This window comes from Temnothorax curvispinosus, unplaced genomic scaffold (assembly GCF_003070985.1).
Source record: "Temnothorax curvispinosus isolate PA1 unplaced genomic scaffold, ASM307098v1 QBEX01012990.1, whole genome shotgun sequence".
NCBI lineage: Eukaryota > Metazoa > Arthropoda > Insecta > Hymenoptera > Formicidae > Temnothorax > Temnothorax curvispinosus.
The window spans coordinates 949,358-967,703 of record NW_020222770.1 but is presented as its reverse complement, the minus strand read 5'-3'; the positions used below and the strand labels follow the sequence as shown (position 1 = coordinate 967,703).

Genomic DNA, 18,346 nt, shown 5'->3' with positions numbered 1-18,346 from the left:
GCACGCAAGAATGCAAACGCGTGAGAAGGTCGAAGCATTCGAATAATCCAAGATGCAAAAATTTAGAAATTTAAGTTCAAGAATCCGTAATTTTAAAAAAATATAAGAATTTAAAGATTGGTGTCTTAAAAAATCTAGAAGTATAAAAATTCAAAAATTTTGAAACACGTATACAAGCACGCGATGCTTCTCTCCAGTAGTTCTAGATTTAAGATGTTTATTGCATCTACATGGGTTCTTCAACGACGTTGCCGGCGTGTCGATTTTCGAGTATGCGGATCTAAGAGTCCACGGGAAGTCCGAGGATTCACGGCCATCAGAATTCAGCTCGGAAAGAGACTCGCGGCTCGTGCTGTGCCCCCGCTATGCGACGCTCAAATTCCGGTGACTTGTGGTGTCACTCGTTGAATTCCACCGAGCCTAACGACGATTTCCTGTCCGCCGTGCCGGGGACGAAGAGTATTTCAGATACGTACGTATGTACCGGGCGTACGTATCAACACAACCGCCTCCTGGACCATCGTGCGGTTCGACATTCGCGAGAGATGAACGTTCGAACGAGGTTCGTCTTCTCCGCCGCGCTTCTTGGTGGTTAATCCCGTAAGGTTCGCCTCGCATAACAGGCATGGCTCCGTTCATGTTTCAGTTTACGGTCACCACGAAGTAATCCGCCTTACAATAGCAATAGCACCAGAAACGAAGAAAGATATATAAGATTTATGGATTTTTTCAGCAACTCTCTGATACAATTCACTGACGTTGATGCATCACCGATTAACGCGGAGTAAAAAGATGTAATTAATCGCGATCCGTCGTGCAGCGTGAAGATGTAAACGCGATCATGTATTGAGATCGTGGTCCGGCGCGGAGACAGCACGGTACAAGCGAAGATTTTATCTCGGGCAGCTGATCACGACGCGGACGCCGAGGAAAGAGGCCTCCGAGAGGCCCTCCCCTCCCTTCTTCTTTTTTCTCTCTCCGAATTCTCGAGGTGCTACCGCGGATTTGCATAAGATCAGTTACCGATTAAGGCCGATAGGATCGCCGTTGACTTCGGCTCGAATCGGGATCGCTGGCTTCCTGGGGATCTCTTTTTTTCTCAATCACTTAACTTGCGAAAAAGTATGCTGCGAATTCGCCGATAGTTTTCAAAGTTCTTGTTTGTCTTCTTAATTTGTCCGTCGCTCGGTATTCTATTAGCCGCGTAAAAAATTCGTTAAACTTTATAATAGAGAGAAGAAAGTAGGTAAGAAAGTACGTAAACTTCGTGGATTACTTATCGCAAATTAGAGGAAAGATGGGCGTGAATTTCATTGATTGTGGATCGCAACTGCGAATTTGTTTGCATAGTTGTTATCGTCGGTATAAAATATAAATACATCGAAATCCGCAGTAGCATCAGGTAAGATTGTTAATCGTGGATTATAAGGCTATTTCGAAAGAAAATCGCAGTGATCATGTTGATTGTAAATGGTCATTATTATCCTGAATAACTATACTTAGTGTCCGTTATTGTGCGTCTAACAATTTTCGGAAGAGAAAAAATTATGTGTGCAAGTTATAAAGAAAATGTTTTTAAATTATAAAGATCATAAAGTCTTAAAATCCAAAAATTCATCTAAAATTCAGAGAAATTAATTTAGATGATTTAAGGTAGACGTAACCACACACATAAAGATTAAGAAATCTGATATTCTCTAATAAAAAGTTTCGGGATTTGTGAATTCTGGATCTCGAAATATAAAATATACATAAATATAAAATATATTTATATAAACATTTTAATGTATTGAGATCTTTACAATTATAATGACAGAAAGAAAGAGCTTGCATATTAAACACAGTAAAATAATAATTTAAAAAATTTGTTTTTTTGTTAATGTTACAGAAATCTTGGTTTCTTGTGATAATTACTGCTGCCATTGCTACTATAAATGGCACGAGCCAGATGGTCTCATGGAAATCAAATTAAGATTGAAACACAAGGAAGCCACGAATCTAATTCTATCAAAGTTTAATTAAATGTTTATCTGCTTTTGTTACCTCAATAATGCTGCAAGAAAACAAAGTTACGAATTAGAAAAATATCTAACAATAAGTGATTTACAAAATGTATATAATATTTTCGAAACAAATACAATTTTAAACACAAGTATCACATAACTATGTTGTAAAGTGAATATTGTATTTTATTTTAGATGTTTCCGTGCAATTTATTTTTATATTAAGTTACATAAATATTTGTATCAATGTGTATTATAAATATTCCTATTAGTACGCTTTCGAAAAGTATCTTCTCAAACTTGGGTCGATATTGGTAGTTTAACATTTTTTGTAAACTTGCGTGGTTGGTTATCGGCTATCAAAGGGCGCAAATCAACGTCAACGCGAACTTGTCCAGTACGCCGAAATTTCGCAAAGGGACGAACATACGGCGATCGTGACATTGTATGCATATTAGACAGCTGGGCAATGTACTGAAACTTGTATCCAAATGATTTATACAAACTTCCGATGCATTTGTTAGACGAATTCCTCGCTTGTCGACTTCCCCAGTATATTAATAAATACGATATACATATTAGATTATGTTTACACATTTCTTCTTGCATATCTCTGTTTTGTTCTGTTCTAATATGTTTGGAAAAAAAAATTATTAAAAAAAAAATGATAATAAAAGTTTCTAAACTGTAAGTAATAAACTACCACATTATCATATAAATATATAAAACAAATATATTTATATCTTGATTAGTTTGTAGATTTATTACGTGTATCATACTTACATTTGTACGTAAATCCTTTTCACACGGCTGCAAGAGCGCATAGCGCGAATGAAGTCTCTCGAGGGATCCGGAAGTTGCTCAAAGGCCGCCGACGACAACCTCGAGCTACCGGTTTCCCGTGAGATCCCAAAATAAGGTGCAGGAAGGATAGGGAAGAGGGAGAAAGGGCGAGTAGGCGAACGGAACCAGTGAAATGCGTGAAAGGAAGGAGAAAGAGAGAGAGAGAGAGAGAAAAGAAAAAAAATCGATGATATCGATGAGAAGGAGGACGCCTTGTAGTCGCGCATTCGGGACATCGTACGTCAGAGGGGCCCGAGTCCGTGGGAACACGAGATGCCTATGTGCCCGACGACGGGGCCCTACCCGGAGCCCCCTCTGGGCCCGTGCTGCAGGTAGATAACGAGGAGCTGCCTAGACGAGTCGCGCGGGCAACGAAAAGAACACGGAGTTACGGAGGAAGACAAAACGAACGTACGAGAGCGCACACACGGAGACGTGTGAGGAAAGAGAGGGCAGGAAGGGTGGAAGAGAGGGAGCACATCGAGCCTTCTCTGAGGTGACACCGCCGAAAAATGCCCGTCGGCATTCCTAGAGATTTTTTCGGGGCTTTGTCGAGCGCGCGACTGTACGACGTCGCTTCATCGATCGGATCGAGGATTTTGATCTTGGATCATAACTCAATACCGAATGTATCTCGAACTCATAGAGCATATTTGACCTGGGAGCCACTTTTTGCCGTAGAAATTTATATAGAAATTATAATTATTAATTTTATATCGAACATTAGGCTCAATAATGCAGTTGATTTCGCGTGATTTTTCGCGAAACAACGTGCACCTGCTTTCTCGCGGGAGCATTTTAGTGAACGACGAACCCCAACGTGATACGCTGAATGTGTCAAATGAGACGTGACTGGAAAACGAGTAGGGATCTTGGTGCTTGCCCATAGTAGGACTCTTAAATGAAACCCACGTGCACCCTGACGATGCACCCGCGTAACTATTGTTATGCCGATGCGCTTTGGACAATGCGCGAGAAGATAAATCACGTTGCTCAAAATTCTTTTTTTAGATCAATAAAAGCACTTGATGACATTTATCCTCGAACGATTTTCCATTCTCACTTCTGTCATGTAATAATACAGAATTGATGCATGAATAAATTCATTCGCTTCAGTAATTAGATGTCACTGTAAAATGTAGAATTTAATTTAGTTAATATTGGATTAAATGTAATGTGAAATTAAATAAATGTAAAATTATATAGAGCTGAAATTAGAATTTGACACTCGTAAAGAATAAAAATGCAAAAGAATGGAACTTAATCAAATTTTTGACGAATTAAATTAAGATACTCCTAAAAATTTCAACATAAGAAAAACATTATGAAATCTACTACTTTTGTGTAGTAAATTAAGACAAGTGACTTTTTCTCGTATCTGTCATCAGAACGATGGAAAGTGAAATTGAAGAAACTACGCTGTGCGAATCTCGTTGATGTTGGATTCGTCCGGCCTCGTTGCGTTTTTGCTTTGCATAAATGATGAGCCCGAGTATTTTAATGAAGACATTCCGCAGCTGCTTGCCGGCTCCTTGGCGCACGACGACGAGATGAGAAAGAGGAAGGACAGCCTCCTTGACTTAGATTTTATTCCTCACCGCTTCAATGTCGTATCTCAATGACGCAGTGAACAGTAGAATTATGAGAGCCGTTTTCACGAACTGTCGATTAAGTTCGATGTTTTCATAACTAGAAAAAAGAAATAAACTATTGTTAAAATTTAATAATATAGACAAAGTCATAAAATAAATTAAAAGTAAATCTCTTTTGACGACTATATAAGTCCTCTTATAAAATGAAATAATTGCAAATTTTATTAATAGAAAATATATTCTTTTTATTTACGTCTAATTTATTAATTGGCTCATAATCTGGATATTTATATTTCAAGATATATACTTTCGCGTAAAATCCGTTGTAAGATAACTCTATCAATTTGGTGTGTAACAAGCTTAATGGTACACCAGTGGTTTCCGGACTTCCGTCTTTGGAAAAGATGTCCCGCCGATCGTAGTTGACCGGTTCCATTCCTGCGAAGGCCCGCCGAGGATCGCGACGCCGTGGAATGCTCGAATCATGCCCCCTAATTCCCCGATGATCCAGGCCGACTACACGAAGATCTAGCGCGATCGTCTCCGATCTATCCTGAAGGGGTCTCCCGCGGGGCAGGTAGCCTCTTGTGCGAGAGGGAGAGGAGGAGAAGCGGAGAGACTTCTGTCAGCGTGACCACGATTATATCTATGCGTTCATCTGCGCCTACGACAGCCACGAGAGATAGCCGAATGTCCCTGTTCTATGTACGAGAGAACATACGGCTCGTTTATGTAATAGGGGATTCCTACCGTGGACACAGCGCGTTGGCGGTAGGAGGACGAGAGGGGACATCTAAGGACGAGGAAAGATCCTACCTTCCTTGATTTTCCTGATCATAAATCTACCTCGTGAGAGAAGACACTGATATCACGTGGGGTCCAGAGTGAAGACGAAGGTATATCGCGGCCGATGGTAATTTTGGGTAAATCAGGAATTTCGATAAATCGAAAAGAGAAGCTTCCGATACTTTTATTTCTTCATTTTCGTCCTGGTCGCGTGTGAATTCTTATTTACATTCGATACACGTATATACCTAACCAGAAACATTCATTAGAAAGATTCAAATAATGTGCAACGAGCTGTTACAAGAAAGGAAATAAATTATAAGACAAAACTAATTTAATAATTAATTAAATATATAGAATTAAAAATATTTTAATTCCATTTACCCTCTAGATTTACGATTTATGCATCAGCTGCAAGTCCGAAAATTTAGATATTGACGTGTCAAGATTGACAAATGGTCGAGAAATTCAAACAGTAAAATTAATATTCATATTCACGGTCGGGCCATTTATTGCGCTGGTGCAATATCAACTCGACCCTCCCCCCATATCATCCCAGTAGGTTACAAAAGGGGAGCTCGTGTATCCGGTATTTAATTACCGCGAACTGAAGGGTGATCCGCGCAAGTGTTTCATTATTTATTGCGCAAATATCTAGTGCTTTCAATATTTCCATCACACAAAAATGCAATATAAATTATTTCTATACTATAGTGTTCTCTTTCAAATGTAGATTCTTTAACAAATATATACATACATATATACAGTATAGTCAAACGTTTACAAGTAAAGAAACTAATAGAGAAAGTCAGTATACTTTACCTTTCCCGTTTCAATATTCTGATTTCTAACGCTAATTGCACTAATAAATTTGCAAATGCGATTTCATCGCGGGCATAATAGGAACGGTGAATAAACTATCGACCAAACAAAAGCCAGTTCGGTAATTACAACAGCATAATATATTCTAGAGAGTGGCAATAAATTTCGCTCCTCTCTCCCTCTCTTTCTCTATCTTTCCCTCTCCATATACACGGTGTTTCTATATTATCGTCTATTTATACTAAACTTTTGGAAGAATATGGCATCGGTGCTCGTTCATATTATCAAATTTTGTGTCGTAAACAATTTATATATGCAATTTAATTTTTGTAATCAATTTTTGTTCAATTTTTGCTAACAGAAAATTAATTTTCATTTGGTAAAGTGAATGCGGTCACCCTGTATGTTAGTTTTCTTCTTATCTGAGAATCGAGAATCTAGGCCCTCGATTGCCATACGAGGATTTATTTTATTATATACTGAATTTACTGGCGGCTTCCGTTTATTGAAATCGGTACCCGATCGGAGATTACGAGGCAACAACGGGGTAACCGTCATTACCAAGGCACTTAATTACCGCTCATAAAGCAAGACAAGCCCGACAAGACTGACACGTTACAAAGGATACTTTTTCGACTGGCGCAAAGTTATCTCGCGCGCGAAAGCCTCGACGAAACTTAAATGTATTCCGAAAATCACGTTTCGGTATTTAAACGCCACATAAATCCTGGCACATGAGAAGACAATGGAACTATTATTAATCACAGTGAATTAAATTTTTTCTTAGATAGTATAGATTTTTATCAATTTTTATTAATTATGAATTTATTTTCACCGATGTAATGAATTAAATGAGAATTAAAAGTATAATATTGTTATCAACAGAAAATTAAATTATTTCGTACAAAGTTGATTTTGTACCTTTTATAGAACATAGGTAAAGATTATCTTACTTTTATTCAAATAGACTTTTGTTGTAATAAACTTTAATTTTAATGTTATTCCACCGTTATATGAGAAATGGAATTATTTCGACTGATATCTGAAAAAGATAACGAAAATCAGGAAATTCGGCATTTCGCTCTTCACGTGGGACTCACGTGGTGGCTTCCTGCCGATAGTTTTTCCGCGTCTAGCTGAGGCATATGCACGATTGCGTAAGAAAACACGGAGATCATACGAAACGGTAGAAGAAACGGAACAGACTGATTTATGTATGCTGCCGGGGCGATGTCCCGGCCAAAGTAGACGATGTTAAATTGCCGGATAAAACGCGATCCCTTACAGAATATTTATAACGCATTAGTCAACATCACTCTGCCATATATACCAACAAAAAATCTCGAGTTATCGTCTATAAAATATTATCAACTGTATTTTGATGTTTAATACATCGCATAAAAGTTATGAGATTCTGGATTATTAATTTATTGCTTCTCTTGGAATATAGTCTTACTTGTAGTGTATAGATAGAGAGAAAAAATCGAATTTTTCGTCTTAAAAGCTGAATCATTCCTCATATTTTTTTAAGTTGAAAGAAAAAGGATTGACATATTTATTGGAAACGTTACGGTTGACTGGCTCTTTGTAGCAAAATTTGACGCTTGGCTTGACGCAATCTCACATTGCTAAGTCAAGTTATGCGTGATAAAAAGTCGCGGGAGTAATAATAACTTACTAAACGCCATTTATCTTGGAGCAAGCGCGGCGGACTACGGACAACATATGCTTTACACATGATAACGCGCGCGTCGATCATCTGCACGTTTCCTCCTCCGGCCGAAGTGACGAAGTTAATTGCTCGTTTTCTCATCTCGTTAGCGTTACTTCCGCCTGCGACGGGAAAACAAATGCGCAAGCCCACGTGTTACGAGCTTAAATTAATGCCCTCGAGTTATTACGCTACATGCAGAACGTCGAGTTTTCTTGTACAACTTTTTGGCAGACAAAGTGTCTCTTTGCATTTTCTCTGTTAATCAAAAGATGTAACTTCTTCATAGGAGGTACAATGTAGGTAATAAAAAATGACAATATATAGATCTAGTGCCAAAATTTTGGCAGTATGTTTCATGCTTATAACTTACAATACTTCGCTTACCTTCATTTTTTCAAAAGGAGAGATGGAAACTTGTGGTTAGACAGAAAGTAGATTAAACTTCCTGTTCTAATTACGTGCTTGATTAGTTTCTCGTCTGAAGCACACCACTAAATTTAACAGTGTGCAATTAACCCGTGTAACGAACCGCAGAAATATAAAATACTATTTTCTAAAAATTGCTTTTAGGAACTGATAGGTTCAAACTAATAAACATTATAAAGATAAAGTTAATAAAAAATATATATAGATTAAAAAATATACATATATTGTCAATTAAAATAAATTATTGACCAGAAAAATGACAAATATCTCGCTTCCGTATATGCGACATAAATTCGTAGAAATAATAATTACGAAAATCAAGAAAATAAAAAACAAAAAAATCTGAAAATTGTGAAAAATTCAAAACACTGGAACGTTGATTTTTAATCGAAGAAAAAATAATATTGACGGTAAATAGAAAAAGCAAATGATGTGATATGCGAATTATTTATTTAACAATTAGACAGGCGATAACATGAGATGGATACGATGTGCTTAATGTAGGTAATACGACGGTGATTATACCGGACAGTTACTAAACGATGGAGTAGCGGGTGGAAAAGATTTGAGAGATGAAGAGGTAAGATGTGCGAGAGGTGCAGCCAGGGGTGCAAAGAATAATAGAGTTGACTCGTCGGATAATAACTATTTTAATTCGCTAACTCGGGGGAGATTTTAGAATATTTGCGGCGCCTATTGTTTATGATACATTAATAATAATAATATATTTATATATATGGCAAGATCATTGGTCAATAAATACTTCACTTAAGTCGGCAGCTAAATTTGTCAAATAATTATTTCCTAGTTCTAATCAGCGATCTCGACACTAAAAAATTAAAAAAAATCTTGCTCTTTAAATTTAAAATTGCTTCTAGTAAATTTTTGAATGTGGATCGTTTTTATTTAACCATTGCATTCGAATGGATCGTTATTGTTTAACCATTGCATTTTTAATAAAATATCAAATTTACAGACTCAATATTTTAGAAAAGAAAATCAAAGATATATATTAATTATTTGGGAAATTTAGATGCCTTGACGGTTTAAATCGCACTACGTTATTGTACCAGCTGAAGACGATTCTCGGTCGCATTCTTACGGCCAATCTCTCTCCACGACGCCAGACACTGCAATCACTATAAAGGTAATAGTGCGCGCAAGTATTCGTCTAATACTATCTGTTTTATGCTAATAGTAGATCCTTAAAAGATGTAGGTAACACTATGTACATGACAACGACGAACGTCTCAGTCGTCATTTTCGCTTAACAAAGTCCTCGTTCCCGCTACATTCGCGCCTCTACGATCTATATCGTTTAGATCGCATTATTAAATTTTCTTATTAATCGAAACACAGTCCTTCAGTCGTCTTCTGAATTTAAGGAAATCGCATGCCTCCTGCCGATCAACGCTCGATCCTAGAACCAATAAAGGTCCTTGGAATCCTGAACTTGAGACTCGAGTCCTGTAACAGGCAAGAGAGAGATATTGTTGAATATACGATTCAATGAATCTAACAATATATTTGATTTTTTTTATACATATTTGAAGTGTAAATTCTGTTATATATACATACATATACTAAAGACTTTATTATTTTTAATTCTACATTTCTTAGATTTTGAAGCAGCTGGTTTCGTAGTTGCCTGAAAGCAATGTTACCAAGTAAAACATCAATCTTATAGAAAGGCTTCTGGCACTGCAGTGAGAGATCCATAAACGTTATACAAGTGATCAGCTGTTTTAAACCGCTTTTCGATCTGAAAGACGTTTCTTGTCGTTGCTCGAAATTATTTATCGGTAAGGAGAGACAACGTTATGACGGATGCGAGGGTGCAGAACTGGTGATGGCACCCGCTGAGCAACACGGACAAACCGACGGACAGACGGACGAGTGGACAGATGGGGGTCTGATGTCACGACGCGACGCCGCCGGCCAGTTAAGATCTCATGTCCCTTGTGGTCGAATTTATCTCTTATCTCGATATACACCGAAGAATGAATCGACAGATCATCGTCGCCGATATAGCATTCTTAAGTGATTTAGGGAGGCGCGAGGTTGCTGTATAATCATCGAATAATTTTAGTAATTTAGTACAAATGTTATTTCGTATATATAGGATACTCCGTAAAATACTATTCATCAAAAGCGATATCTTCGCTTAAAATTGAACAAAAACTCTCGTGTATTGTAAAATTTGATAATTATTTCGGCAGATTAAATAAAAGAGAGCGAATAATAAAAATGTTGTCGTTGAAACGCGTGATTCAATTCAACCATTACAACGATCAAAGGGTACCTAAAGCTATATAGATATATCTCTTTTCAATTTCTTCTTTAATATTTCTTGATCCGATCAAGCGAGCCGCGCGTTCGATTATCGTGCAACAGATCGACGTTTCGACATCGTGAATTGCCAGCACGTGATACGGGAGATTGAGTTTGTATCCATCGATACGCACGTGTCGGCACGTGGACGTATCTACCTGCTTCAAAGTCAGCAACGTGCGACCCATGATACATCGCCATATTGGCGCACGAATGCACGCACATACGCGGGGTGCGAACACAAAGATCTCGGTCGTGTGAGTGAACGTCGGCGTCGCATGGAACGCAAAGTATTATTTGATCGAGAGAGTCACTGAGCCAGAAAATGATCAAGGAAGGGATCGGCGGGTAGAAAGGAAAACAGTCTTGGAAAATTATCGCGATGGATTGACTATTACGAAGAAATGATGAATTACTTGAAGTGGAATCTTGTCCTGTACGAGTTTGTATGTACCAATCTATTGTTAGAAATATTTATTTAAATTATTTAGACATTGTTGGAAGTTATTATAAATTAACTATTTGATTAATGTACTCATGGCGAAGATGTCCCTTTTTAATTCAATGTATATAACGAATGTTTTATCTAGGAAGAATGTGATGACTAAAATGATATTGGAAATACGTAATGTTATCAGCATAAAGGCATAAAACATAGTGAAGTAAACTTGTCTGTTTATTTAAAATGAAACCAAGGACTATTCTATATACAATTATTATATTCTATAATAATTTAGCTACTGAAAAGAATGTAGTTAAGAATAAGAATATAATGGTCTCGCGCGACTGATCATATGAATTAAAAACGCAGCAACTTTATCTAAAAACATATGAAAGGCGAAAATATGGAAATTATGTGCCTTTTTCCGTTTACTGATTATCGTGGCCTTGACTCCATTAATTTATTTAGAATGTTATTTTGCGCGATTGAAATTTTAGTAAGCGTCGAACGTAGCGAAGAAATTCTTGGCAATTTCCGACAGAACGTTTCGTTTCCTTGGAGTTTGTACGCCTCACTTCTTTGTCGGTAGGACTAAAGGGAATTCCTTCGTGCGGGATCTCGCAGTGCTCTTTGATATCGCGATATTGAATGTTGGAACATTCATAACAGGTGCGTCCGTCCGTAACTTCGTATTCGCTGATCTGTGTGCGCCTGAGGTTTCAAACGGAAACATCTTGTTCTGCATTTCTTAAGAATACGATAAACGCGGCACGCGACTCCTTCACGAAATATGCTTGTCTTTGTACCGAAATTTATACAAAGGTCGATTGAGCTAAATAGTATAAATTAACGTATTATTTTAGCATTTATTGTCTTATCGCGATTTTCAAATATATATAATTTACGTAAAGATTATTATTATGATTTATTAGTAAATATTGTTATGTATTAGTAAATTACATGTATTTACTGGTAAATAAATAATAATAACAATTTACTAGTAAATCATTATTAATAAAATAATTTAATTAATAGACTCAAGAAAATAATTATGTTAGTATCATGATGGTTGTGAATCAAATTTCTCTCTCAAAATTATAGTTCTCACAATTATTTTATTAATAACAGAAACTTATTGAGAAACGCGATAATCCAGCGTGGTCATCATGATAATCCTTGTGACGTCGTTAATCCTTCACATATAGAAATCCTAAACAGAACCGCCGGCGTATAATCTTCGTGGGAGGACATCCTAATTCAATACATCCTGCGACACCACGAATGCCGAGTAATGCGCCATAAGTGTCACCGGCTGGGACGATTTATGCGAGTGGTGTACATATGCGTTTTCGCCGTACATGCGAAACCGATATAGTCCAGGATGCCAGGAAAATGGCGAGGCAAAGGGCGCCGGTGTTTGGTGAATGGTGTGTCGAATAACCCGAACAATATTGCCCGATGTTTGCCATATTATCACGGAGTCACCCTCGTGTTTGCGGCAAGATGCGGCACAAGGGATGTGGCACGCGTGTCTAATTCCCAGGGTAAAATTTCAACGACCGATTATGTCCGAAATATTAATTTGAGTCATTAAATATAGTTAATTATCGAATCTCTGTCTCTTTCTTTTTTATCTCTCATGAAATATATATGTATAGCATCGTTTTTAAAATTTCGTGTGTCTATTCACGTGATAATATAATAATCTCTTTTGACTTTGTCAGAATAAGATATATGAAATTTTTATCGAGCTAAAGATCAGATCTTTTGTTTTTACTATACAAGCGTCCATAGACTTCTATTCTCATCTAGGGCTGATCTAGGGAGGGAGGAGGCAGTGTGCAATATTGCGCCCGACACACGTCGGTGATCCTGGAGATTTGGGAAGTTTAATTTGTAATTAATAGTCGCTCATCGGTGCATACGAGTTCGAGAGGGGCGCCAGTCGACCAGGCTTACAACGAGTTCAAGTATATTGGATTCTAGACGGCGAGGGGTCTGACCCTTCCCTCCATTGATAAGGGTCATCACAATGCTCGTCCCTTGCGCGCATCCCTCGCCGATGAAGGGATAGCAAGGGTCGAATCCTCACTTTTTGCAGAGCGAGGGTGTTCGATTTAATTTAATCTCGATGCCCTTGTTTCTGAACGCCGAGCGCGTTTTTCGAGCGGTCACAGGCGGAAAGGTGATCGTCTTCGTTTTACATTCGGTGCAAGTCGAGAGACGCAAGAAGATCAAAGAACAAGAAGAGCGCGATCGGGAAAACGATAATGCAAGATACCTATAGACTTGACGATTTATAAAGCATAAGAATTTTACATTTTTTTTTATCTCAAAGCGCGAAATTTTAACATCTATTGCACGTATAAAATAATAGCTTCAATAATATCTAGAAATCTGTCGCTTATATCTTCAATATCTCTTCGTACATTCTTCATATAAAAATATACAAAAAATATATACAACAAAAAAATATATAATGCAAGAATATCGAGAATTTCAAGATTTTGAACCGGAAGATTAAAAAAAGAATAAAGAACGACTAAAAGGACGAAGAGGACACAATGAATCTCGCGTGTTCTCCAATGCGGCGACCTGTCTGGTTCGTAGAGAAGCAAGCAGAGTTCGAGAGATCGATATAACCAGCAACCGCTCGACCACTCCCTCCGTTCGCAAGCTGACCAATCGAGGATGACTGGCCATCCCCGGCTGGCCCGAGTCTCTCTTTCCCTTCTTCTCGTGCAACGGTGAATTACGTGACGTCATTGTACGACGCCATTTTCGAGGCGCGTGCCAGAAAGCGTACGGGAGTACCGATGGATTACGCCGCGCTAGAATGTTTTATGAAGAATGTCCTAGCTCCGAAAAGAAATTTATATATACATATATTGTACATAAATATAATCCTTTTATCCTAAGTTGGATTTTAAAAGTTTCCTGGATTTTAAATTAAATATATTTGGATTTCCTAGTGAGATCCTAGATTTCTTAATCTTCAATTCTAAGTCCCTTAAATCTTACGTTAATTGGTGTTTATTTATTTTAAATCCTATGTCAAATTTCTTTTAGACAGATACGCGATAATTCGAATTATATAGTCTCTGGTTTTGATAAATCCATGATATTGTATTTTTTTGAACTTTGCGTACCTTAGAATCTGGTATTTTAGTTGCTAAATGGTTTAAACCATAGCATCTTTAGATCCTGCCTCGGGTTCGCTGCATTCCGAACACAGTTCATTTATCAGAAGGGTAAGAACGTTGAGCTTGTTTATCTAAAACCAGACCACAGATTAAAATCGTATGCGTGTCTGTACCGCGAATAAATAATTCATCACTTTATCGCATGCCTTGAAGCTAATCGGTATCAACGCATGTTCAACACTTCTTATCCGAGGGACGATTAATCTTGAGAGAAATTGAGCTAATTTATTTAAAATAAACCTCTAAAGATCTCAGGTTGCGCATGTAGGAGAATAAATAATTGTCCATGACATAATTTGTCGATTTATTTTCTGAAAGTAAATTAATGTCTTCCTAAAAGTTCTCATAGTTAGCTTGATACGTTATTATTTCATACCTCAATTGTGTTCTAAACTCTGTAAATATGCAATGTAGTTTAGATCTTTTCTTAGATATTCTAGTATATTTTCCTTCAATTTTATTTAGAATCAATGCAATAGACGATATTTATTATAATCAATTATTTAATCTGTAACACAATGGATATATTAAGTGATTATGAATAAAGTTGAGAAAATTAACAATGAAGTTTGAATCGGTTTAACTTTTCGTCTTTCTCTAGTTCTAAGAATTCGAAAAGGATAAGAAATAAATTAAATCGAGATTAAAGTTAATCTGCATTGATAGAAATGGACATCCAACGATCCAAGTAGTTCGTTTCACGATATCGACAACGTCGAGCCGTTCTCTAATGATGAAAAGCTAACGTGATAGCTTCCCACGGGAAACGGCATGGCGGCAAGCCGCAAAATAAAGGCGAGACGATGCACGTGTGCGAAGACATCGCCATGTTAAGACGCGGACGCGTCATCCGGTAATTGCGATTTATTTCTCTTAATCACTGCGTAAACGGCAGCCAATTTATGCGGTTCGAGTTAATTTCGCGCAATTATATAATTACCGAGAGCGGCGGCCATCGCGCAGGCAGCGAACCTAATCGGTTTGCCGAGACGAGCGCCGTAATGGCGGCACTTAAATTTAAAGATACCTCGAAGACTCTGCGCACACCAATTCACCCCTGCTGAGAACAAACCGGCGTTCATTTCACCCTCTATTACTCTTTCCCGAGTCCCTTGATCAGAACAGGAGTTTCTGTTAACTTCTTAATATTTTGTGTGTTTGCTTCAGCAAATTAATAATAATTACAGTTCACCCTTTTCAAAATAAAATTTTATATTTTATATGAATCTTATATATTCATAAATTAATTGTAAAAAACTAAAGTTGAAATTTAACTTGTAAATATCAATACGTGAATAATGATAGAGAGAGAGAACTTGGCAAAAAAAATTTATTCTCGTGATTTGCAAAGTATACAAGTTACTGTTCCTGGCTCTAAATTTCTTTTGACTCTTACGTATGTAACAAAACGTTAGATTCATGGTGCTTATTTTTATCTCAGAGGTTCCGCTGTTCGAATGAAAGGGAACTGTAAGAGGGATGGTAGAGGGTTGGGATTCATTTTGCGGCACGATGCTTGGTCTCGGCGTGTAGCAAAGTGAGGGTACAAAATCGATACTAGACCTCCTCTCCCTTCTTGGGATGGATGTCACTGTTTCCGTGGCTTGGCAGCCATGTCTTTCGTCTGAGGGAAACGGAATTCAGGCAGCCTAGGATCTTAGCAGCCGTGGAAGTTAGATAGGATCCGGACGATCTAAGAATTAGTGCGCGAAAGTGCATAGATAGCGTGCACTTTCGGATTTCATTATAAGTTCGAGGAATGTAAAATTGGATCAAGAAGTTGGGAAGTTTAAAATTCGATTTAACCGTAAAATGCGAAAACTGGTAGAATGTAAATTCAATGGAGCAGCGAGTAGAAGGTGTATTTAGAGGCGATATACGTTCTAATTGGAAGCACAAAGCTGAAGAGAGTGGAGGTAGAAACGAAGTTGTAAAAATAAAAAATAACGAGAATTCCAACACGTCGTTCGCCGAATACTGTATATCTCAGAAAATTCCGAAGACCATATGCGAAATTGTGCAACTGCATGAAAGTGAGGGGAAGGCGTGTAAGCTGCATCAGGGTGCAGACAGATGGGAGTGGTCTCTGTAATCACGATAGGCGTGGTTTTTCATGGCTTACTGCAGCTGCATCACATGGGGTGCACAACTGTGCGCAGTCGGATTCTGTCACTTTTCCCGGGAAATAAATTATTCGATTCAATTCGACAAAAATAAGAAATCAGAACAGAATACTTGCCTCCCCCTTTTTAGATATGTAGACAATAAAATATAAACGTTTGAATAACTACATCACATATATAATTATTATTCAATTATATTTAATGCATTTTAAATAAATCACTTAAATTTTAATTATTGTAATTTAAATTTATTTTCAAATTATCTGTGCTGCAGTATTATCAATCCATTTTCAGAGAAGGTTGATAATTGCGAAAGTAAATTATCTTAATATACTGTATTAAATCTGTATTCTGCACGCGGAGGACAAATTCTTTAGCGACTTTTCCTTGCAAACAAAATAAAAAAAGCTAGATCGGAGATGGACAGAAATACCATTTTTCTATACCGCATAATTTAACGCTATTTTTCTGCCTCGCATAATTCACCGGCAGAATAAGCGGCGCGTTTAAGGAATACGAGGACACGAGCGACGAGATCCTGGCGGCGGTAAAGAGCGAGATATGTTTTGCGGATTCGTCCGCGGCTTTTTGTCCTGCGGACGATTTTGGTGGGTGAACGCCGAGCCGAAGGAGGACGCCGTATGGATCGCGGCTCCCATTAAGCCCTTATTAATTGCGAGCATCTGAGGGACCGACCGATCTTTCTTGCGCTACCTGCGCGCCATTCCGCTGGCCGAGCGAAGCTCCATCCTGTTGTCGCTCGACACAGTCAGGACACGGCAGGATCTTTGATACACCGTCAATATGCCGACGATTCGTATACGCGAGTATATCAGATGGAGCAATCGGGACCGCGGCGGCGTGATAAATCAGGAACAAATATCAGGAATCCGAGAATAAGTGCTTAATTCCAAAAGTCTTTCTCTTAAATAATTTTATTAAAAACCCGAAGGATTCTTATTCTTATGAAATTAAAAGAAAATGCGATAATCTCGCGATAATCGGCTTCGCCAACGACGAACACGACCGCTATTTATTAAAATTAAACGGACAATTTCTTCCCTGGGCGAATCTCACAGAAGTGAATATCGCGAATATCTCGGATGTTCTACGCGCGTTCTCTTCGAGTTTATCCGCGATGTCCATTCGCCGTTGGTGAAACCAAACATGGAAAAGTCTACTTACTTACCGGAGAGGGGTGCGTAGTGGCCGTGAGGATAGGGCGGCGCCGAGGAAGCGTCGACGAGGGATTGCGACGGCGTCGCCGACGTCCACTCCTTGTAGGTCGCCGCGGCGTGCGCGTGATGCGCCGCGTGGTGAGACGTGTGGTGGCCGAGGCCGCGTGCACCACCCAGCAGAAGGCCACTATAACTCGCCGCCGCTGCCATATTGTGGTGGTGGTACTCGTGCACGGCCCTGGAAAAAGAAAAAGGGCACGGGAAAATTTACGACGTGAGAATTGTGAAGGAAATGGATATACGCGGAGTGAATAAAAAAAACCTGGCCACACAAAATGCAGTATAATTTTCGGAGCACGTAAGATTAACTGACTGACATACGTAACTTTTTGACATACGGAAAGATACACGGAGCTGCATTGCGCCAAATCGACAAATAAAAATAGCACCACGGTTCTTATAGCGTGTCAACATAATCGCCTTGAGTGTGTCGTGATTAATGAGATATAAAATAATACGTGCCATCAGTACCTGATGCCAATTTGAAAGGGGCAAAGTAAAAGGAGAAACCAAAGAGAGAAACGGAATAGGGGTAGCGAGCGGGTGGTTTTAAAAGCAAAAACAAAGAGAAAAGGAACATGTGAAAAATATTGAAAACCGTCGGGAGCAGGTAACGCCGAGATCTTTAGCACTGATTCGGTCACTCCTATAAATTACAAGTCTGTCACCGCTGCCGTAGAAAAAGAATGGAAGGTATCGGCGATACTTCTTCTTTTTCTCTCTCGGTTTAATTTTCCTTCTTTCACTCCGTTCCCCATATGCATTTAACTCTTTTGTTTTTTCTTTCACATCTGTCGCTTCAAAATCTTAGCAAAAAAATCTG

The 18,346-nt window shown here is 38.3% G+C and overlaps 1 protein-coding gene across 6 annotated transcripts in view; it reads right to left on the bottom strand.

Moving 5' to 3' along the window:
* Positions 1 to 8,656: 8,656 nt before the first annotated feature.
* LOC112463051 (protein vestigial) overlaps positions 8,657 to 18,346 on the bottom strand; it is a 45,740-nt gene continuing 36,050 nt past the window's right edge. For 3 of the 6 annotated variants that reach the window (XM_025029219.1, XM_025029215.1, XM_025029216.1), the window contains 2 exons: positions 17,471 to 17,701; positions 8,657 to 9,653 (listed from right to left, as the gene is read on the bottom strand). In XM_025029219.1, the coding sequence (XP_024884987.1) occupies positions 9,518 to 9,653; positions 17,471 to 17,701 (367 nt within the window). In that variant the 3' untranslated portion in view covers positions 8,657 to 9,517. Of the gene's footprint in view, positions 9,654 to 14,108; positions 14,178 to 17,470; positions 17,702 to 18,346 lie in introns of all 6 variants that reach the window. The other 3 variants (XM_025029217.1, XM_025029220.1, XM_025029218.1) reach the window with 2 other exon arrangements.